This window comes from Scyliorhinus canicula, chromosome 6, assembly GCF_902713615.1.
Source record: "Scyliorhinus canicula chromosome 6, sScyCan1.1, whole genome shotgun sequence".
In the NCBI taxonomy this organism is placed as follows: Eukaryota; Metazoa; Chordata; class Chondrichthyes; order Carcharhiniformes; family Scyliorhinidae; genus Scyliorhinus; species Scyliorhinus canicula.
In genome coordinates this window covers 41,981,577-42,005,232 of record NC_052151.1, presented here as the reverse complement: position 1 = coordinate 42,005,232, position 23,656 = coordinate 41,981,577, and the positions used below count along the sequence as shown (strand labels likewise).

Genomic DNA, 23,656 nt, shown 5'->3' with positions numbered 1-23,656 from the left:
CGCCGTGTATGTGGATTGGCCACGCTAAATTGCCCCTTAATTGGAATAAAAAGAATTGGGTATGCTAAATTTATTTTTAAAAAACATAAATACCCTCATGTAATCAATCTGTTGTAAAAGTAAATTCTTATTCAGTGATCGCATCAAGACAGATAATCCTTTAATAACCTCTTTAAATGATCTAAATGTGAGTATGGACCCCTGCTGAGGCAAGTTGTTCTATAGCTTTTAAAGTCAGCCAATGATTCATAGTAAACTCAGCTGTCAAAAAATCATTACCAAGGCAAACAATGGTGGCTGCGTTTTTTCTAATCTATACCAGGTGTTCTGTCAATCAAAGCAGTCCAAGAGCAGACAGTTCTTCACCTCTCCAAGTTAAAGGTGCCGAATTATATTTTTTTCCCCCAATTTAGAGGAGATATGGGTATTTAAGTCACTTTAAAGTAGAGATCACAACTAGTGCTTTCTTCAGTTTTTAATGCACAAGAACACTTTTCCATCTGGGAAAAGTACACTAATGCATCTCAACAGCGTGCATTGCTGGTTGATTCACCAGAGCCTTATGAGGAATTACTGCAGTTCGAATGGATAGACATTATAATACAGCATCCAGCAGTGACATTTGAAGGTGTCAAAATATTTAACACATAACTTACAGAATTTCCCCAATTCCTCAGCAAGCTTCCCCCAGTTGTCATGAATTTTCCCACAAGGCATTTCCTAATAGAATTTGAACCCTCACAAGCACAAAATGGTCCGACAAAAACATCCAAGGGTCAGGAAGGCACTGCAAATTCAAATGTCCAGCAAAAAAAAAACATATTTTATGCACTCCCAAAACCATTCCTGCATTCGTGTGGACACAAAACTCAGATCTTAAGTTTCACAAAGTTGAACATTATAAAGCAGAATCATTTGCCTGATCTAACAGCTATGTTAAACAGTAATGTCAACCATTAATCTGGAAAGTTTATTCTGAAATTTAAAGTGCATGTTTTCACCTAAATTACTAATTACCCTAATTCACCCTAATATAACTAAATGTTCCTGCGCAATATTCAAACCACAATAGAAGATTCCATTGAGGGATATTGCGTAGAGCTCCAGTGACCCAAGAAGTGTGTTCACAGTGGGTTAGCCCTGCTGCCTCACGACGCCGAGGTCCCAGGTTCGATCCCGGCTCTGGGTCACTCTCCGTGTGGAGTTTGCACATTCTCCCCGTGTTTGCTTGGGTTTCACCCCACAGCCCAAAAGATGTGCAGGGTAGGTGGACTGGCCACCCTAAATTTCCCCTTAATTGGAAAAATGAATTGGGTACTCTAAATTTATTTGAAAAAAAGAAGTGTGTTCAAAGAGCAGCTCACGCTATGCGAACACAACTTCATATTAAAGGTAAGGAGGAATGGATCTTTCTTAACATTCTCTGCCGAGAGTAAACCTGCTTTTTGATACCAGTAATTTTTGTAGCTGGTGTGTTTTCAGGGACATGGGGAATCATGCTGTCAATGTTTACTGTAAAGCCATTAGAAATGGAAGCAGGAGAAATGCCTCAGGTAGGGCGAAGTGAAGAACCATGTTTCAGTATGTCTGGCACTTGTAATAAATATAAATTCACTATAATGTATCTCTGGATTTAGCGATGATAATGGTAATATCTGATTTATCAATGGAAATCAGCTCTCTGCAATGAATACTTAAGCAGTGTCTACCTGGACACAACAATGGAATTCAAGTTGGGCAGCACGGTAGCATTGTGGATAGCACAATGGCTTCACAGCTCCAGGGTCCCAGGTTCGATTCCGGCTTGGGTCACTGTCTGTGCGGAGTCTGCACATCCTCCCCGTGTGCGCGTGGGTTTCCTCCGGGTGCTCCGATTTCCTCCCACAGTCCAAAGATGTGCAGGTTAGGTGGATTGGCCATGCTAAATTGCCCTTGGTGTCCAAAATTGCCCTTAGTGTTGGGTGGGGTTACTGGGTTATGGGTATAGGCTGGAGGTATTGACCTTGGGTAGGGTGCTCTTTCCAAGAGCCGGTGCAGACTCGATGGGCCGAATGGCCTCCTTTTGCACTGTAAATTCTATGAAAGTTGGAGCAAATAGAATGAAATCCTATTACGTAAGAACTAGGAGCAGGAATAAGCAATTCAGCTCCTCGAGCACACTCTGCCATTTAATATGATCATGGCTGATCACATCTCATCCTCAACGTCCTGCTCATTCTCCATAACCCTTCAACCCATTACTAATTAAAAATGTCTGTTTCCCTCTTAAATTTACTCAATACCTGTATCCTGATGTCCACCACAATCTGGGATAGTGAGTTCCACAGATTCACATCTCTTTGAGAGAAGCAATTTCTCCTCTTCTCCATTTTAATTCTGCTACCCCTTATCCTAAAACTATGACCTCTCATTCTAGATTGCCCCACAAGAGGGAGCATCCACTCTATGTCTACTCTGTCAATAACGTTTACCACCTTATATATCTCAATTAGATCTCCTCTCATTCTTCTAAACTCGAGAGAGTATAGGCCTAATCTGATCAATCTCTCCATAAGACAAGCCCTTTATTTCTGGAATCAATCTAGCGAGAGACATGTATTGCCTAATTAAAATTGGACTTTTGCCCACACACAAAGGATGCCGAAATCTCCGAGAAGAGACAGAACCATATAGTCTTCGCTGGTCACTAATCACAATTGTGCAAAACATCAGAGTCAGTTTCTGGAACTGAGAATCTTCTTGGACTGATTAACAAGATGGAAACTGTGTGCATTGAGAAATAGAAAAATGTGCAACAATCTACACATTCTCTTAAAAAAAAAACCTATCCTCAATTTAGATTGGCACGTCTTCAGTTTTTGATGCAACAAAACACCAAATTTCCCTGCAGTGAATATCCCAATCTTTTCTGCCATTTTGAGGTGGTCTGTTAGTGAAATTTGGCAACAATGTTGCCAATATGCAGTGTAAATATGTAGCCCAGTTCCACAAAATTCATCCTTATTGACTAATTATACAGGTGAACTAATGCGGAATGAAACAATCATTAGAAAAAGCAAAGGCACCCAGAATAGGTGAGAGGGCCGGTTCATGCCAAGGCAACCTCATCCAAATATCTGGGGTAATGTACCTCGTTGCAGAGTTCATATAATTGACTATGCAGAAATATTCCTTGGGGAGACAGTGGGATAGCGGTGATGTTACTGGATTAGTAATGCACATACCCAGACCAATGCCCTGGGAATATGGGCCTGACACGTTCTTAACATACAACTATTTTCTTTCAAATCTACACTAGTTCCAAAGACTTTAAATCAGGCTTGCTTGATAATTCCCCCCTCTCCCCCAACCCCCAACTTTGCATCCAAAGAACATTGAGGATTAAGAGCCTGTATCTTTCATTAGCTCGGTCTAAACCTACCATTCTATATGATTAAAGAATAATTGGTGAAAGTGATGTGTTTTTTAAAAAAACTGCTCAATTTGCTATCAGTAGCGAACTGGAAGAGCAGGACCAAGATTCTCCAGTAGGGCTGGTCACAGACTGGACAACAATACTTCACCACATCATTGGGGAGGGGGGTCACTAGCTCATGAGGAAAAACTTAAGCTCAGCCTACAGATCCCAGAGATTCAATCTGCAAAGTGCATAAATGGCGAAGTAGCCCAGCACCACAGAGACATGACAATTTATTAATGCAAGCAAGAAACAAACTCAAATGTCTTAGGTTTTGCCGATTTTTAATGCACAGGTTTCAGAAAATGTATTGTGGTTAACAAAACCACAAGGTGCACCAAAATGTTCAATTTCCAGTGGTAGAGTTAATATCATGCAAAGTAGCACCTTTTTCTGCGAAAGAACAGATGTAGTGAATCCCCAGGCAATTCCACGAAGCCCTACATATTAATGTTTGCAAATTAGACCCCCCAACACCACACTTCTTGCACAAGGCAAACACATTGACTTGTAAGGTTCCAACAACTCACCCAAGCTGTTTCATCCAAAGAGATGTTCACCTGGGTGAGCAAAATTCCTCAGGTGATAACTCTTTACAGATACTCTCTTCAGGGAACACCCGAAAAAGAACAAAAAAGATCATCACATTGGTTTCCATGGCAGATTTTTAATTATCCACGAGGATCTCATGAGCTGACTAAAAGTAAGGATGCAATAGCATTAAAGAGATTGTTGAAAATGTTCGGTTCCAACGAGAAGGAACAGTTATATCGAATCATTTACAGTGCAGGAGGAGGCCATTTGGTTATACGGATAGATTGGAGAAGCTGCAGCTGAGAAGAGAATGAGCAAAGATTTGACAGAGATATTCAAAACCATCAGGAGTCTGGACATGGTAGGTAGGGAGAAACTGTTCCTGTCTTTGGGAGGATCAAGAACCAGGGGACACAGATTTAAGGTCACTGGCAAAAGCAGCAACGGTGACATGAGGAATAACTGTCACGCAACCAGTAGTTGGGATCTGAAATGCACTTAGAGAGTTTGATGGGGTTCAATCAAAGCATTCAAAGGGAAATTGGTTTGTTATTCGAAAAGGAAGGTGATGCAGGGCTACAGGGAACTGGCGGGGGAGTGGGGCGAGGTGGGTTGCTCTTGCAGAGAGCCAGCAGGGAAATGATGGGCAAAATGGCCTCCTTCTGTTCTATAACCATTCTGTCATTTGAATACATGTGGGCTACTTTTTAGGAAATCTAATTCGCCACCATAACATACTGGCCCTCACTAAAAAGAGTTGGGAGCAGCACGGTAGCATTGTGGTTAGCACAATCGCTTCACAGCTCCAGGGTCCCAGGTTCGATTCCGGCTTGGGTCACTGTCTGTGCGGAGTCTGCACATCCTCCCCGTGTGTGCGTGGGTTTCCTCCGGGTGCTCCGGTTTCCTCCCACAGTCCAAAGATGTGCGGTTTAGGTGGATTGGCCATGATAAATTGCCCTTAGTGTCCAAAATTGCCCTTAGTGTTGGGTGGGGTTACTGAATTATGGGGATAGGGTGGAGGTGTTGACCTTGGGTAGGGGGTAGGGTGCTCTTTCCAAGAGCCGGGCAGACTCGATGGGCCGAATGGCCTCCTTCTGCACTGTAAATTCTATCTATCTATGAGTTATTGCTAAAATCAAAAATAAAATGCACAGAAGATTGCATGCATGCTTTACCACATGAATGGTCAATACCAGACAACCCTGAGATGGCGATACCAGGTGGTCATCCAGCATAGCAACACAAGGCCCCATGGGAAACCTAGAGCTAAACCTGAGGTAATCTTGGACACCTTCTGCCTCATGGTTGGCACTGGCATGTCCCAAAGTAGATGCAGCTATTGAATCACTGAATTGAAGTTCTGTAACTGTTATTAAAGCAAAAGCATTAGAAAACCCGAGCACAGAAAAGCCCTTTCTTTTTTAAATTATTCTGGCTATTTGTTGCCCATTCCTAACTGCCCTCGAGAATCCAGAGGCGGAGCTCCTCAGGATTCAGAAATTGACACGGGCAAGAGGAAGCAGCTGATTGGGTGAGTCAGGTCAGGTGACTCAGATTTGGCTGGTAAGAAATTACCATTAGGGACTGGCCTTAAATAGTAGTAAATTAGAAAAGTGAGGAAGTAATTGAGAAGCACCAGGATAAGTAAAAGTCAGAACCAGTATAATAAAATGACAAACAATTATAATTAGATTATATCAGCAGGCCAAATTAGACAAGGAGATTAAGTTAAGGTAAGAGTATCTTTTAAGACTAAGTAATTGGAAAAGTTAGCAAGTAAGCCAAACAATGTTCACGTTTAAGACATGAAAGGTGAGGTCAGATGAGTGTCATGTGGGATCTGTCATATGTAGGAAGTCATGGGCCGTACAGGCATCCTAGCTGACCACATGTGCAAGAAGTGCTCCCAACTGCAGAAACTTGAGCTCAAGCAGCGGCTGGAGACACTATGGCAGATCCATGTGGCTGAGAGTTATGTGGCTCAAGGGACTGGAGGAAAATGGGCGACTGCCAGGCAGCCCAAGAGAAACAGGCAGGTAACACAGGAGTTGCCTGCAGACCACCTCTCAAATTGGTTTTCCAATTTAGAAGCCGATGAAAGTGCTGGTTCCTCAACGGAGTACAGTCGGAGCCAAGCTTCTGGTATCACAAGCAGCCTGACTGTACAGGAGGGGGAAGAAGGAAGAAGGAGCGACGGTGATTGGGGGACAGATAGATGTTTCTGCGGCCACAGATGTGACTGCAGGATGGCGTGTTGCCTCCCTGGAGCCAAGGGCAGGGATGTATGTCACTGGACGGCCACAGGACATCCTAAACAGGGAGGGTGATTTTTTAAAAATTCATTGACGACTTGAGGGCGTCGCTGGTTAGGCCAGCATTTATGGCCCAACCCTAGTTGCCCTTCAGAAGGTGGTGATGTGTTGCCTACTTGAACCACTGCAGTCCTTGAGGTGAAGGTATACCCACTCTGCTGTTAGGGAGGGAGTTCCATAATTTTGGCCCAGCGACAGTGAAGGAACGGTGATATATTTCCACGTCAGGGTGGTGAGTGACTTGGAGGGGAACCTCGCGGTGGTGGGTTCCCAGGTATATGCTGTTCTTGTCCTTCCAGATGGTAGTGGTCGTGGGTTTGGAAGGTGCTGTCTAAGGAACCTTGCTGAGTCACTGCATTGCATCTTGGAGATGGTCACACAGCTGCCACTGTTCGACGGTGGTGGAGGGATTGAATGTTTGTGGAAGGGGAAGCAATCAAGTGGGCTGCTATGTCCTGGATGGTGTTGAGCCTCTTGAGTGTTGTTGGAGCTGCACTCATCCAGGCAAGTGGTGAGTATTCCATTACACTCCTGGCTTGTGCCTTGTTGACGGTGGACAGGCTTTTGGGGTTCAGCAGGTGAGTTACTCGCCGTAGGATTCCTAGCCTTTGACCTGCCCTGGTAACCACAGTATTAATGTGGCTAGTCCAGTTCAGTTTCTAATCAATGGTAACCCACAGGATGTTCATTGTGGGCGATTCAGCGATGGTAATGCCATTGAGTGTCAAGGGACGGTGGTTAGATCCTCTCTTGTAGGAGATGGTCATTGCCTGGCACTTACATGGTGTGAATGTAACTTGCCACCTGTCAGCCCAAGCCTGGATATTGTCCAGATCTTGCTGCATTTGGACATAGATTGCTTCATTATCGGAGGAGTTGCGAATGGTGCTGAACAATGTGTAGTCATCCGCATATATCCCCGCTTCTGAACTTATGATGGAATGGAGGTCATTGTTGAAGCAGCTGAAGATGGATGGGCCTGGGACACTTCCCTGAAGAACTTCCAGTGACATCCTGGAGTGGAGATGATTGACCTCCAAGCATCACAACCATTTTGTTTTGTGCTAGGTATGACTCTAACCAGTGAAAATGAAATGAAATGAAAATCGCTTATTGTCACAAGTAGACTTCAAATTAAGTTACTGTGAAAAGCCCCTAGTCGCCACATTCCGGCGCCAATTCAGGGAGGCTGGTACGGGGATTGAGCCGTGCTGCTGGCCTGCCTTGGTCTGCTTTAAAAGCCAGCGATTTAGTCCAGTGTGCTAAACCAGCCCCTATGAAGAGTGGAGAGTCTAAGTGGAGAGGTTTTCCCCAATTCCTATTGGCTCCAATTTAGTTAGGGCAATAAACGCTGATCTAGCCAGCGAAACCCACATTCCATGAATGAATTTTCAAAAAGCATAATCACCTTAGAATTCTCAGTATGAACAAAATAAACCACCAATGCTCTAATCATTAGGCTGCCTCTACTGTGCAACAAGGTGCCAGATAGAACATAATGTGGTATGAAACTTGTAACTGTTAATGTTCAGGGGTCTTGGGTGCAGTTCCTACAAGGAGCATTGAACGTTAGCAGGTACAAGAAATTAGGAAGGCAAATAGCATGTTAGCCTTTATTGCAAGGAGATTGGAGGACAAGAATAAGGAAGTCATGCTGCAATTGTGTACAGCTTCAGTGAGACCACAACTGGAGTATGAAGCACAGTTTTTGTCTCTAGATTTAAGGAAGGATATACTTGCATTGGCGACAGTACTGGGAAGGTTCACTGGTTTACTTTTTAAGATGAGAGGGTTCTCCTATGCTGAGAGGCAGAGTAAATTAGGCCTATATTCTCGAGTGTTTAGAAGAAATAGAGGTGATCTCATTGAAACATCCAAGATTCTCAAGGGGCTTGACAGGGTAGACACAGCAGTTGTTTCCCCTGGCTGGGAATCTACAACGCGTTAACTCCTTATCATGGGACTGTGCTAATCATTTGGGACTGAGATGAGGAGAGATTGCTTCACACAGGGGGATGTGAACATTTGAAATTCTCTACCTCAAGAGTGTTGTGGACAGATTAAGAACAGCTTTAGCGGATCAAAACGAGTCACCTCATTTTTCTTTTATTCGTTCATGGGACGTGGGCGTCGCAGGCTTGTCAGCATTTATTGCTCATCCCTAATTGTCCTTGAGGTGGTTAATGCCCTTGAGGGGGCAGTTAAGAGTCAACCACATTGCTGTGGATCTGGAGTCACATGTAGGCCAGACCAGGTAAGGATGGCAGATTTCCTTCCCTAAAGGACATTAGTGAACCAGATGGATTTTTACGACAATCGACAATGGTTTCATGGCCATCATTAAACTTCCAATTCCAGATATTTTATTCAGTTTTAAATTCTATCACCTGCCGTGCTGGGATTCGAACCTGGGTCGCCAGAGCATTATCCTGGGTCTCTGGATTGCTAGTCCACCGACAATACCACTACACCACTGTCTCCCCTATGGCCTGGCATATTTTTTACTTTTCCATAACTGTAAAGCTAAATGGCCAACCCCCGTTCAACGAGGAATGAAGAAGGGCCTGAAAATGGGGTATCAACCTGGTCACGCTGCAACACCACATGCAAGCTAAAAAGTGGATTTAGCATGCTACAGACAGTACAAAGTGATTGCACAACCAACAAATCAGATCAAACTCTGCAATCCTACCTCAAATAGTTGTGGGCAATTGAGCATAAAACGGGAAAAGGAGGAGGCTCTATGGACATTCATCCTCAATGATAACAGAGGCCACTGTTGAGAGACAAGTGCTCATACCTATATAATCCATCAATGATCCATCTCGGCCTCCACCTGGAGATTCCCTATATGACAGCTGCTAGTTTTGACTCAATTTGCTTCACACACTGTTGAATCAAAGAACAGCTGGGTGTACTTGGACACACCAAATCCAAACATGTGCTCCAGAACAGGCTGTGCTCCTTTCTGGACTCTTCCAGTCCATCTACATCAATAATATGGAAGATTGCTCAGATATATCTTGTTCTCAAAGTTGCATAAATCTAACTCTGCCAAATACAGCTCCATCAGCTTACTCTGACTCATCAGCAAGTGTCATCATCATTATTATCAAGTGCCACTTTATCAGTTTGGATTCTGCGAGAACCACTTGCCTCCAGACTTTATTACAACCTTGGACACAAGCGCTGAATTCCAGTTCAGAGATGACAATGACTTTCTTTGATCAAATGACTATAAAGCTCCGACACGACACTACAGGAGTTTGTCCATTGTCCTGGACAATATTCACACTGCAACGAGCATAGGAACTGGTCACCGATCTAATTTGTTATTTGTGAAGACATTGTTATGTGCAAATTGGTTGTTATGTTTATCTACATAGCAGTAATTATACTTTAAAAGTAATACACTAGTCATGAATGCTTTGGGATGTTCGATATAACTACAACTTCCTTCTTTGTTTTGCAGACATTTCAAGCATTCTATTACCTTGGTCACTCCAGTTTAACTTGGATTTTCTTTTAATAGCATCAACCTTACAAAGCAAAATTTTTTGGAATGTACTTTCTTCTGAAGGTTTCTAAGAACTGATGAATATGGTTTAAAATACGTGACAGAAAATCAATTGCGTGAAGAATCTGATGACACATTGTCTAATAGGGTAACTGAAAAATTCTATTTCTATGGGCTAATACTGCATGACATAGAATTTTACAGGCCATTCAGCCCATCAGGCTGCACATGGGCCACCTGTTACCTCTTTCATCTTCACCATCTTAACATAGCTTTCCAGGGCAGCACGGTGGCCTAGTGGTTAGCACAGCTGCCTCACACGCTCAGGTCCCAGGTTCGATCCCGACTCTGGGTCACTGTCCGTGTGGAGTTTGCACATTCTCCCCGTGTCCGCGTGTGTTTCACCCCCACAACCCAAAAAATATGCAGAGCAGGTGGATTGGCCACGCTAAATTGCCCCTTAATTGGAAAAATAATTGGGTAATCTAAATTTATTTTTTAAAAAACATAGCTTTCCATTCCTTTCTCCCTGATGAATTTACCTGGCTTCCCCTTAAATCAATCTGTGGGTTCAATCACTCCATTTGGTATTGAGTTCCACATTCTAACCATTCTCTGGGTGAAGGTGTTAATGTAAAAGTGCTTATTAAGTATCTCTGCCATTCTTTTATTTGCAAGTCGAGAATAGCCCCTCAATCATGAAGACTTGATGATCCTACAACTGAAGTGCTCACAAAACACTTGCTGTTTGTTGCTCTGTTGATTACTAGCCTGCTTTCAGGCTCCCTCTTAGTTTTCCTAATCTCCCATTTGGCTTCCCTTCATTCCGCCTATCCCCCGTATTTATCATGAAAATTTATCGCTCTACCTCTATTTATTCAAGAGTTAGTGTAAGTTGTGATTCATAAGCTTTTATGCACAGTTTTAAAGAGTATTGTGCATTAACCCTGTAACGAGCTTTCCAGTCGATACGTTTTCATCCCCAATGTCTGGGAATAAAAACCATGATAAAACAACCTGGTGAGATTTTGCACTTTCAAATAACTAATCTCACACATCAATAAAAAAACAAAATCAGACTGGGTACTCACTATTTTCTACACTTTTGCCAGATGTATCTCTCCACACTTCTAAATTCAATTACTTAGTTTGCTGATCATGACTTTAATTTAAATTATACATTTCAATCTATAATTTTCACACTCAAACTCAAACAGTGGTGTTTTTGTGTTGATAGGTCATGCCAAAACTCTCAAACAGGGTTTATTTCCTAAACGTACAAAGCTACACTACACTTCAAATTGCAGATGTTAGATACTGGTGGAGTGTTTTTTGCTTTAATTCAATTCCCTTGGGCGGTTTAATTTTGAGAAGGTAATATTCTCAATAATAAAGCAAACTGCATTTCAAACAGATGTGCTTATCTCGGACTACATTTTCTTAAAAAGTACATTGCCACCTGAAATAAGATCAAAATAAAGGAGGAAAGGGACTGATAGGGAGGTAATTGACCACAATATGACGACCAAGAATAAGACAACAAAAATCAGAAACTGGGCCATTTTAACAGAGTGAAGATTGAAGAGAGGAGATCACTTAAAAATGTAACGCATGATAGAACAGAAGATATCAAAGATAAATAATGAGAAATTATTGAAAATATTTATCTTTTCATGTAGAATAAGAAAGGGTCACATTGAAAAAAGGGTGCAGAATAAAAGATCGTAAAAGATAAACGGAAACAAATAAAAACATAGGTAGGTAAAATCAGAAAAATGCCAAAAGTTCTGAAAATGCATCCATGCTAATGTCTCTTTTAGTGATTGGACAATGCAAGTCATAAATGGAACAAATGCACCGATACTACTAAATAATTTTTAGTCTTTCCATTTTCAAAGTCTTTACATGCGATGCACACTTGCAATAGACCTATTGTGTAAAGTCTGTCTGGACAGAAAACTGGCAGGCTCCATGACTTGCATGTGATCATTCCTGTCTGATTTTGCTCTGTGGTGGAGACAGTGGCATAGTGGTAATGTCAATGGGCTAGTGATCCAGAGACTCAAGCTAATTCTCTGAGGGCACGGATTCAAATCTCACCATATCAGCTGACAAAACTTAAATTCAATGAATTAAATCTGCAATATAAAGCTAGTCTTAGTAATGGTGACCATGCAACTATCAACGGTTGTCCTAAAAACCCATCTGTTTCACTAATGTCCTTTAGGGAAGGACATTTGCCATCCTTATCTGGTTTGGCCAACGTGTTGTGTGGACCTTGGGGGGGGGCATCAGCAGCTGCAAATGGGGGGGGTGGCATCAGCAGCTGCAAATTTGAACTCAACCACAATCTGCAACCTCACGGCCCAGCATATCTCCCAATTTGCCATTACCATCAAGCCAAGAGATCAACCCTGATTCAATGAAGAGTGCAGGAGAGCATGCCAGGAACAACGCCAGGTATATCTAAAAACTGCTGAAGCTACAACACAGGACTATTCTATTTGTGTGACAATCAGCAAGTAATAGACAAAGCTGCGCGATTACACAACAGATGCATCAGACCTAAGCTCTGCAGTCCTGCCACATCCAGCCATGAATGAAATGAAATAAAAATCGCTTATTGTCACGAGTAGGCTTCAATGAAGTTACTGTGAAAAGCCCCTAGTCGCCACATCCCGGCGCCTGTCCGGGGAGGCTGGTACGGGAATTGAACCGTGCTGCTGGCCTGCTTGGTCTGCTTTAAAAGCCAGCGATTTGTGGACGACAATAAAAAAACTCACTGGAGGAAGGGGTTCCACAAATATCCCCATCCTCAACAATGGAGGAGCCCAGCACAGCTGTGCAAAAGACTGAGGCATTCGCAACAATCTTCAGCCAGAAGCGCCGAGTGGATGATGCATCTCGGTCTCCTCTGGAGGTCCCCAGCATCAGAGATGTCAGTCTTCAGCCAATACAATTCACTCCACGTAATATCAAGAAACAACTAAAGGCACTGGATACTGCAAAGACTATGGGCCCTGACAATATTCCAGCAATAGTGCTGAAGACCTGCGCTCCAGAACTTGCTGTACCCCTAGCCAAGCTGTTCCAGTACAGCTACAATACTGGCATCTACCCGGCAATGTGGAAAATTACCCAGACAGGTCCAATCCAACCCAGCCAATTACCTCCCTATCAGTCTACTCTCCATCAGCAAAGAGACGGAAGGAGTCATCAACAATACTATCAAGTGGCACTTACTCAGTAATAACCTGCTCACGGATGCTCAGTTTGGCTTCCGCCAGGGTCACTCAGTTCCTGACCTCATTACAGCTTTGATTCAAACATAGGCAAAAGAGCAAAAAACAAGACATGGGGTAAGAATGACTGTCCTTGACATAAAGGCAGCATTTGTGGAGTAAGGCATCAAGGAGCCCTAGCTAAACTGGAGTAAATGGGAATCCGGGGGAAAACTCTACGCTGATTGGATTATACCTAGCACAAATGAAGATGGTTGTGGTGGTTGGAGGTCAATCATCCCAGCTACAGGATATCACTGCAGGATCTCCTCAGGGTAGTGTCCGAGCCCAACTTCAGCTGCTTAGAACATACAGTGCAGAAGGAGGCTATTCAGCCCATCGAGTCAGCACCGACCTACTTAAGCCCTCATTTCCACCCTATCGCCGAAACCCAATAACCCCTCCTAACCTTTTTGGTCACTAAGGGCAATTTATCATGGCCAATCCACCTAACCACACATCTTTGGACTGTGGGAGGAAACTGGAGCACCCAGAGGAAACCCATGCAGACACGGGGAGAACGTGCAGACTCCGCACAGACAGTGACCCAGCTGGGATACGAACCTGGGACCCTGGCGCTATGAAGCCACAGTGCTATCCACTTGTGCTACCGTGCTGTCCATCAATTACCTCCCTCCCACCATAAGGGCAGAACGGGTTGTTCACAGATAATTGCACAGTGTTCAGCACCATTCGCAACTCCTCAGATAATGAAGCAGGCCATGTCCAAATGCAGCAAGACCTGGACAGTATCCGGGCTTGGGCTGACAAGTGGCAAGTTACAATCATGCCACACAAGGGCAAGGCAATGATCATCTCCTACAAGTGAGGATCTAACCATCGTCCTTGACATTCAATGGCATTACCATAGTTGAATCCCCCACAATCAGCATCCTGGCAGTCAGATAAGAAACTGAACTGGACTAGCCATATTAACTGTGGCTACCAAAGCAAGTCAAAGGTTAGGAATCCTATGGCAAGTAACTCACTTCCTGACCCCCCACAAGCGTATCCACCATCAACAATGCACAAGTCAGGAGTGTAATGGAATGCACTTCACTTGCCTGGATGAGTGCATCTCCAAAAACACTTAAGAAGCTCTACACCATCCAGGACAAAGCAGCCTGTTTGATTGCTCTCCCTTCCACAAACTTTCAAAGCCTCCACCACCGACGAACAGTGACAGTCACGTGTACCATCTACAAGATGCACTGCAGTTACTCGCCAAGGTTCCTGAGACAGAACCGTCCAAAATCCATGACCACTAATATCTACAAGGACAAGAGCAGGAGACACCTGGGAACCTCACCACCTAGAGATTCCCCTCCAAGTCACTCACCACTCCAGGTGGAAATATATTGCCGTTCCTTCACTGTCGCTGGGTCAAAATCCTGGAACTCCATCCCTAACAGCACTGTGGGTGTATCTACACCTCAGGGATTGCAGTGGTTCAATCACGCAGCTCACAACCACCTTCTGAAGGGCAACTAGGGATGGGTAACAAATGCTGGCCTAACCAGCAAGGCCCATGTCCCGCAAATTAATTTAAAAAAAGACCCACACAATGTGGCTGGCATTTAGCCGTCCTCTGAAATGGTTTGGTAAGCCACTCAGTTCAAGGGCAATTAGCGATGAGCAACAAATGCTGACTTAGCCTGTGACGCGCAATGAAGGGAAAAAGAAATTAGGTGCATAGAAGCCAAGTGCGAGAGAGAAGCCCATCCCAAATTTTGAAGTGCCTCTAGGGGACTGCTGTATGTTGTGTAAAAATCATAAACTAATGAATGTAACAACTTCCATAACAATTGCTAAAGTCAAGTCACCTATAACAGTTTTTCTTAAATGCACTGACTATGCCATTCACTGCAAGAAGCTCATAGAATTAATTCGGAATCACTCGGAATTTTCATTCCATAAGGCTACTTCACCAATTAGCTGCTGCTCTGAAATTGTTGCTGGGCTTAGTGTTTCATTTGGCCCACTTAAGTGCATATAAAAACAATGCCTTTATGATGACGATGTAACCATTTATGAGGGCCCATTCTGTCACGTTTCTCGCGATCAGGCGAGAAAATGGCTGGCCCCTGTTCTCATGGTGTATTTGGCCTTGGGCATCTACTTCAAGGGCCCCTTCCTCCTCCATTCCTGTACCATTTCAATAACATTGAATTCCCTTGTGGCAACACAATTACTTGACAAGTTAACAAATATTATGACTTGTAGCTGGAAACTTGTCTCACATGCCAGTCGTTTTATTGGAACCATTTTCTCTTCGTCGCTTGCCATGTGGGCTCTCCTCTGTGTGGGCGAATCTTAAATTCCCACGTACCATCGCAACACAGTCCATTTTGCCTGCTTGATCCCTTGTGACCAGTTACAGTAAACAGGTGCCGTTATGTAAAACATGCATTTGTAGAGTTCAAAATTGAGGCTGACTCCTGAAGAAAGTATAACAAGCAGGTCATGGATCATCAGAGTTTGACTCATTGCAATTTCACTGTTGTTTTTGTATTTAGCCACAGGTTGTGAGCAATCCTATTGCTAATCCCCGACTGTCCTGAAGTGTTGTGATGGGCCACCTTCTTCAACTAGTGATTATTTACACAAGTGACCAACTTGCTAGGCGACTACAGTGGGTAACCAGCTCGTGGCCACATGATTGAATCAGCTTTGATGGTCACTTTTTCCTGGTCTTAAATTTATTCAGTTTCACAACTTGCAGCGTGCAATTTGAACTTCCAAATTCTGAGTCGCTAGCCCAGGATCATAACTGGTGTACTACCTTGCCAGATAGGTCACTGTCATCTGCAGGAGGAACTCTGTATTTAATATCTAAACCGTTATAGAAAATACCTCCAGCACCATGAAATAGTAGTTTTAACAGCAAAAGATGCTTTCTTAATAGATATAACTTTGTACGAGCAGCACCTCTATTCATGGCCTGGCTATCTGAAAATCCTAAAATATGAAACAAGCTTAAATTTCTAAACTACAACTCCACAGGAATGTCAAACTTCAATTTTAATGCCCCATGTTTTTGCCGTTGAAACTGGTAACAGGTAATTGTTAAAGACGACCATGTTGAAACATAATTGTGCACAAATAGTTTCAATGAATGTGAAAGGAAACAGTTAAACTACCTCGATAATAACAGAAGATTTGTAAATGTGAAAATGAAGCAGTTTGGACAGACCGCAACTAGGAAAGTTTTTCTTGTATGCACGCCTAAATCATTCATCCCTTCTTATGCGTCTTCAAGGGGCCATGTGTTATTATGAACAGTTGATGGAGAACCTTCCAAATCAATTTGTACAAGTTAAAATGCCTCAAAATTGGTCTTTGATGGCCCATCTGCTCTTTTTGTTATGTGCCTTTGAAAGAGGTTTAAGGATATAAAGAATTATGGAATCTGAAAGGCCATTTGATCCTGAACCCATTCTTATAACGGACCATGTAAAACTCAGGGCTCCATCATAATTTCCCTCCCAAGGGAAAAGACTGAAAAATTGTCAGCACTCTCCAAAGACAACCAAGCAAAGTTCTGAACTATACAATGTCCACCATTCATTCCATTAAAATACTCTACTCTAATTCCCGCCGCTCACGGGGGTTACACTGCGGAGGAATCTCACAAACGGCAAAATCGTGAATGGAAATCATACTTTACAATGGGATTCATTAGATAGGTTCCAGCTATCCTAAAATTTCACATTTAAAAAAGGACTAAAGGTGATAAAAACTATGTTTTTAATACATTTAAGAGATATTTACTGGACAAATTGTTTAACAAAGTATTAAAACAAGAACTATGTAAAATTTGTCACACTTACAGGACTGTACTTCACTTGAGTGGAGGGAGTGGGTGAAGTGGCTGATGTAGATTTAAAAAAATGTTATTTTTGACTGCTTCACCTTTTGCTATACAATTTTGTAAAGTTGTCGGTAAGGAGCAATAACAGTGTCAATCACTCCACAAAAGGCAATGCTTTTTCCCATGTTAGTGTCATAGTTGCATAAAAGACTGATTCAGAGGTGAGATCGCGGGGGATTGGGAATAGAATACTAGTTTGAATTGAGGATTGGCTGACTGATAGAAAGCAGAGGGTCGGGTTACATGCATCTTTCTCTGGCTGGCGAAGTTTAACTAGTGGGGTGGCGCAGAGTTCAGCCCTCGGACTTCAACTGTTTACAATCTGTATAAATGATCTGTAAGCAGAGACCGAGTGTAACAGCAAAATTTGCGGATGATACTAAAAAGGGTGGGAAAGCAGGCAGTGAAGAGGAGATATAGATTTTACAAACGGAGAGAGATAGGCTAGGAGATTGGACCAAAATTTGGCAGATGGAGTTTAATGTGGATAAGTGAGAGGTTATCCTTTTTGGCCGAAAAAATAGAAAGGTAAATTATGATCTAAATGGAAAGCAGATTCAAAATGCGTCTGGGCAGAGGGATCTGGGTGTCTTTGTTCATGAATTGCAGAAAGTCTGTATGCAGGTACAGAGTGTAATAAGAAAAGCAAATGCAATGTTCGTATCTATTACAAAAGGACTGGAGTGTAAAAGTAGAGAAGTGTTGTTGCAATTGTATAGGGTGTTGGTGAGACCACATCAGGAGTATTGTGTCCAGTTTTGGTCTCCTTATTTGAGGAAGGATATGGTGGCTATGGAGGCAGTTCAGAGGAGTTTCATCAGGGATGAAGGGATTGATATATGAGGAGAGATTAAACAGTTTGGGCTTATACTTGCTGAAGTTCAGAAGGATCAGAGGGGAACTGATTGAGGTATATAAAATATTAAAAGGGATTGATTAAGTAAAAATGTCGACCAAATGTTCCCCCTTGCGGGAAATCTAGAACAAGGAGGTCACAGATATATAGGTTGAGAGGCGGTAGATTTAAAACCGAGATGAGGAGGAACTACTTCTCGCAGGTGTTGGTGAATATGTGGAACTTGCTGTCCCAGAGTGTCGTGGAGTCTGAATAATTAAATGGTTTCAGGAGGTAGATAGATATATTTCTGATTTAAAAATGGGTCAAAGGGATATGGGGAACAAGTAAGGAAGTGGATTTGAGACTGGGAAGAGATCAGCCATGATCTGATTGAATGGTGCAGCAGGCTTGAAGGGCTGAATTGTCTACTGTTGCTCCTAATTCCTATGTTCCTACAGACTATCACCTATTTTTTCAAATCTTCAGTTAAAGAGTTCTGCCATCACCTTGGGTGTAAAATGAGCTTTCCTGGGCGCATCGTCCTGCTGCTGTTTAAATTCACTTAATATCATCAGTTCCTCCAATTCTTCTGTAGAGTCTGCTTGATGAGACTGAAGCAACTCCTTCACTTTATCTGTGGCCAGGTCTTCAAATCCCACACCTCCAACTTGTTTTGCAAATCCAACAATCATGGTTACCTCAGCATCCACATTGAAGAACCCAGTGAAATAATTTACAGCCTGAAGCCAAACATTTTCCAGCCGGAATTATTGGTTGATTCTCTAACGCCATTGCACGAGTCCTCAATCATTCCATTTCTGTGAGGATGTTGAATTCTTTCCAGCAATCGTGGATCTGGGTCAAGGGGTGCAGTTCCACCAGGTTTCAGGGCTGAAACTTCTAAGCACATAGTGAACTTTGAACGGGGAAAGGAATTGTAGGGTCCCTCTTACTTAAAAAGTTACCCTGGCAGTATGACTACCAGAAACACTAACACTGGTCCTCTTTTTATCTTCAGACAGCTTAATGTGCCTAATCGTAGCTTCATTGACACTGTATTCCCTGGTCAGCATGGCAGCACTTGCATCATTTTTTTAGTCTATTGTAAATTGGCGGGAGTTTTGCACCCATGCTCATGGACCGTAAAATCCCACAGGAGTCAAAAAGCGAGATTCTCCCTGGCGCTATCCCATTTTCTAATTTTACCCGCCCCCTCGTCAGTGACATAACGCGGTTCCCGCCGAGGAAGGTCGGGAACCTAATTTTCATAAATTTAAATATAATTAGTGGGCTTCCCCGCATATCATTCCCCCCCCCCCCCCCCCCAACACACACACACTGAAGTGACGGTGAGGTTTACAACTGATTTTGCAAAACGTGACCCAGGCAAAGGGAACCTGCCGGGGACTCTCAAGCTATAGACCTAGGTGGGGAACAGGGACATGCCCAAGTAGTCCCCCGGCACTGCTGCATCGCTTCAGCCAGCATTCTGTGCAAAAAAGGGAAATTCCACCCATTGTCGCTTTCAGGGCAAGTGCCATCACTTTCTAGGATGTTTGCCGCTTTGTTACTGTACTGTACTATACCAGCTTAGAAATAAAGGCTAAAAGATTTCCCAGATATGGAATTACCCAGGAATTAAATCACAGCAACAAAGAACGCCCACATGCAAATAACAGCAGATGACACGTGTAAAGTGCACTTTCTGCTGCAGGGAATACGTCACAGACACCTTCCTTTCGTTTATTGAATCTTCACTGCGATTGTTTTTCTTTTTTTAGTATTTTCTAAAATTGGCTTCTATTTTTTAAACTGTGAATCATAGAATTTATAGTGCAGAAGGAGGCAATTTGGCCCATCGAGTCTGCACCGGCTCTTGGAAAGAGCACCCCACCTAAGCCCACACCTCCACCCCATCCCCGTAACCTAGCAATACCACCATTACCTTTTTGGACACCAGAATGGCCAATCCACCTAACCTGCACATCTTTGGACTGTGGGGAGAAACCGGAGCACCCGGAGGAAACCCACACAGACACGGGGAGAACGAGCAGACTCCGCACAGACAGTGACCCAAGCTGGGAATCGAACCTGGGACCCTGGCGTTGTGAAGCAACAGTGCTAACCACTACCTTAAGAGAATAAGAGAAAATTTGGGTTGGCAATGGACAGTCTGGTGTACAAAGACTTTAGTGCAGGTAGATACGACAGTGACTTTTAAGGGGCGTCTTGACAAATACATGAATAGGATGGAAATAGAGGGATATGGTCCCCGGAAGGGTAGGGGGTTTTAGTTCATGGTCAGTGCAGGCTTGGAGGGCCGAAGTGCCTGTTCCTGTGCTGTAATTTTCCTTGTTGCTGTTATAAGTGAATTCATGAAAGTGCAAGTCGCGAATGGTGGGACTTTACTATGCAAGAGTTCCTGCCTGTCCATAATAACAACATGCAAGATGTTCCAAATAGAAATATTGCATTCAAAAGACCATGACATTTTCACCAACACATGGACAGAGATTGTGTCAATCACTTAACGTTCCAAAAATGAGCAATCAAAAAAGCTATTTTGCTGTTATAAACCAAACAGAATTTTCAAGAGTCATCGGTTAATTCCAAGACACTGAAAACATGGAGGCATTTTCAATTAGGAAATATTGTGCTTTTAAAAAAATTATCTAAAGACCCATCTGTCCAAGTGGATTTTAGTGATTATTGCGCTATTTGCATAATTTCAGTATCATTCTTTAATGGTGTTCAAGTCTGTCATCGCAGAGGCATTTTGTCACTTCTGATAATACATTTAGTTACACAAGACCAGGCTTAAACAGTTAAAGTATACCTGCAATTCATAGTGTTACAACACAACAAAAAGAGCAACTTTGCTATAAATTCTAAAGACTACAAAAACAGAATATTTTAACTATATCTCAGCATTTCCTTCTGCAAACACTCCCATGCTAACCATAGGCAAATAAATGCCTGAGGAAGAAGAATTGACACAGCTAATGTTACCCTTGGCAATAATCAAAGAGATTTGCATTTCATTAAAATTGTGTAATATAGAAATTCCTCAACCTCACATTTAATTGCTCCCCCTAAATGCTCATGAAGATGAATGCATTGTGCAGATGGACAAGAGTGGGTCTCCATCTGTTACTGGCTGTAGCACAATAATGTTTTGAAAATGATTACACCTTCCCACAGCGTAACTATTTCTTGACATAGTAATATTTGCTAATTAACTGTTGACATGCCTAATAACAACCGACAATCTCAGCTGGTTCCTCCAAACGGATGGCAAGTTCATTATTTTCCACATTGTTAAATCGGGCATGCCTCGGAACTATCCCCTCCCCTGCTACGTTAATTGTTTTTACATAATCTGAGGTAAAGTAAAAGAAACTTAACATACATGTAGCAGAAATAAAAGCTGCTTATAATGCTTAAAACAACAATTTAAACAGGATTTTCACATCCTCAGTGATTTTTTTTTAATAGTTCATTTTCAATTTATTTGAAGCTGTTAAGTTTGACAATAGAATGTGCAGCACAGTTTTAGCTTTGCTATCGTAAACCACCAAATAACAACTGCGCTAACTGCTTTTTGAAATCCAAGCACAATGGGCTAAGTGGCCTGTTTCTATGATGAATCATTCTATGAACTGCATTATGGCAGGCATTCAGTTTGAGGTGGTCACTGTCCAATTTCCATGCATCCCCAAGCAGCAACTCAACAGTAGCATTAGAAGAGGTCTATAGGCCTGCTTGATCTCTGGACCACCAAGTCGTACTGTGTTTCTTTCCCAGTGAGATCACAAAAGAGAATGTTAATGAGAGGGCAATAACCTCTGAAAAATACTTGTATGCACCAAGATGGCAAGCTTGGGAACAAGGTTACATCTGCATTTCAAATCTTAATTTACTGACAAAAGATTGTTTTTGAAAAGCACCAAGCTGATATAAAGATGCATTTATATTCAAATGTGATTTGTCTCTGCCCCCCCCACCCACCCCACAGCCCATTCCAAAGAAATACCAAACCCTCATTCCGCACAAGGTAGAAGGTCAATTTTGTTTTGGCAGGCAATACTTTATATTTACTTAATTTTGGAACTGTGCTTCTCTAACCCAGCCATTAACTACTTACATTTATAAAATGCCTTTAAATGTCAAAGAACATCCCAAAGTCCTTCACAGCATTGCTTGAGCCAAAGGATAAGCACGCGGAGCCAAAGATTTTGAGGAAAATCTTAAAAGGATAGGGAGGAGGTAGGGGTGTAGGGTTAAAAGAGGAAATTCCAGAGAAAATTAAACAGGAGCAGATGCCAAGCATGCTGGCAAAAGTGACCAAAGCTTGGTTGAAAACATCAAGTTGAAGAAGGCCGTTAAGAGTGGAGAAAGGAGACAAAATAGGAACACAAAAATTTAAGGAGCTGAGATGACTGAAGCCAGAGTTGGTGAATTTCCCACATTATATGTTGCCTGAGGAGGCCGGGGGGGGGGGGGGGGGGGGGGGGGGCGGGGGGAAGAGAGAGAAAGATTAGTATACTCGGGGGGTTATAGTGCACGACAGCAGTTGCACAGCTAGCCTTTTATGTCAAATTAATACAGAAAAGGCTCCTACGTCTTACTACAAACATTTGTAAGGTCGTTTTAGATTGCAATTTTAATTAATAAATAGAACATAGAACATAGAACAGTACAGCACAGAACAGGCCCTTCGGCCCTCGATGTTGTGCCGAGCAATGATCACCCCGCTTAAACCCACGTAACCCGTATCCCAACAATCCCCCCATTAACCTTACACTACGGGCAATTTTAGCATGGCCAATCCACCTAACCCGCACATCTTTGGACTGTGGGAGGAAACCGGAGCACCCGGAGGAAACCCACGCACACACGGGGAGGACGTGCAGACTCCACACAGACAGTGACCCAGCCGGGAATCGAACCTGGGACCCTGGAGCTGTGAAGCATTGATGCTAACCACCATGCTACCGTGAGGCCCCAAATATTTGTAATGAAAATAATGTGCTCTCATTTATGTTACAAAAGCAATACAAAGGAACAGCCTGGTACCTTAGTGTTCTGTAACTGAGCAAGACCTGTAGAAGCATTCGCAAGAAGGAAGTCTCCACTCAGGACAGCCATCTTATTGCCAAATTGCATGTCCTTCAATGATCCATGAGATGATGTCACCTCCATAATGTTCACTATTCCGCGATGCACCAGAAAAGCTGTGTGGATCAGTTCTGTAATTTCGGCCAGATTCCGCTGACTAAAAAGAGAGTACAGACTTATAAATGACTTGTACATCCAAGCTCCCAAACAAGCAATTCCTTATCTCCCTACCGATGGAATGTTAAAGGAGCATCGCTACCCTTCAATCCGTTCATAGTAAAGACTTGGGTATCATGGAATCAAAGCATAGTTACCACACAGAAAAAAAAGGCTCTTTGCCTTGCTGTTTCTCAGCGAGGGCAACTCAACTCTTCTTTTGGAGAATACAGTGATGCAGTGGTAATGTCTCTGGAATGAATAATCCAGTAGCACAGGCTAATCCTCTGGGGGTATGGGTTCAACTCCCACCATGACAACTAGTGAGGCGAAGGCTAGGACATCGGCCCTTGTACCCATCTGCAGCATGGCTAGTCCGAAACTCCAAAAAATGGCCACCAACAGGCACGGCTCCAGCTGAACGCCCCAAATCCCTGACAGTGTATCAAAAAAGGAGACCCAGAAACTAACAAGCTCAGGCATGATTTGCTTGCCCTTAAGAGCACTGCTCTACACCCGAGAAGAACCCACTCATACGTGCCCTAGTCAGGTGCACCACCTTCAACTGGATC

At 43.0% G+C, this 23,656-nt stretch overlaps 1 protein-coding gene across 4 annotated transcripts in view; it reads right to left on the bottom strand.

The window, feature by feature from the left end:
- pdss2 (prenyl (decaprenyl) diphosphate synthase, subunit 2) overlaps positions 1-23,656 on the bottom strand; it is a 262,929-nt gene that overhangs the window by 111,879 nt on the left and 127,394 nt on the right. For all 4 annotated transcript variants that reach the window (XM_038799236.1, XM_038799235.1, XM_038799233.1 and 1 more), the window contains exon 4: positions 22,887-23,085. In XM_038799236.1, the coding sequence (XP_038655164.1) occupies positions 22,887-23,085 (199 nt within the window). The remainder of the gene's footprint in view (positions 1-22,886; positions 23,086-23,656) is intronic.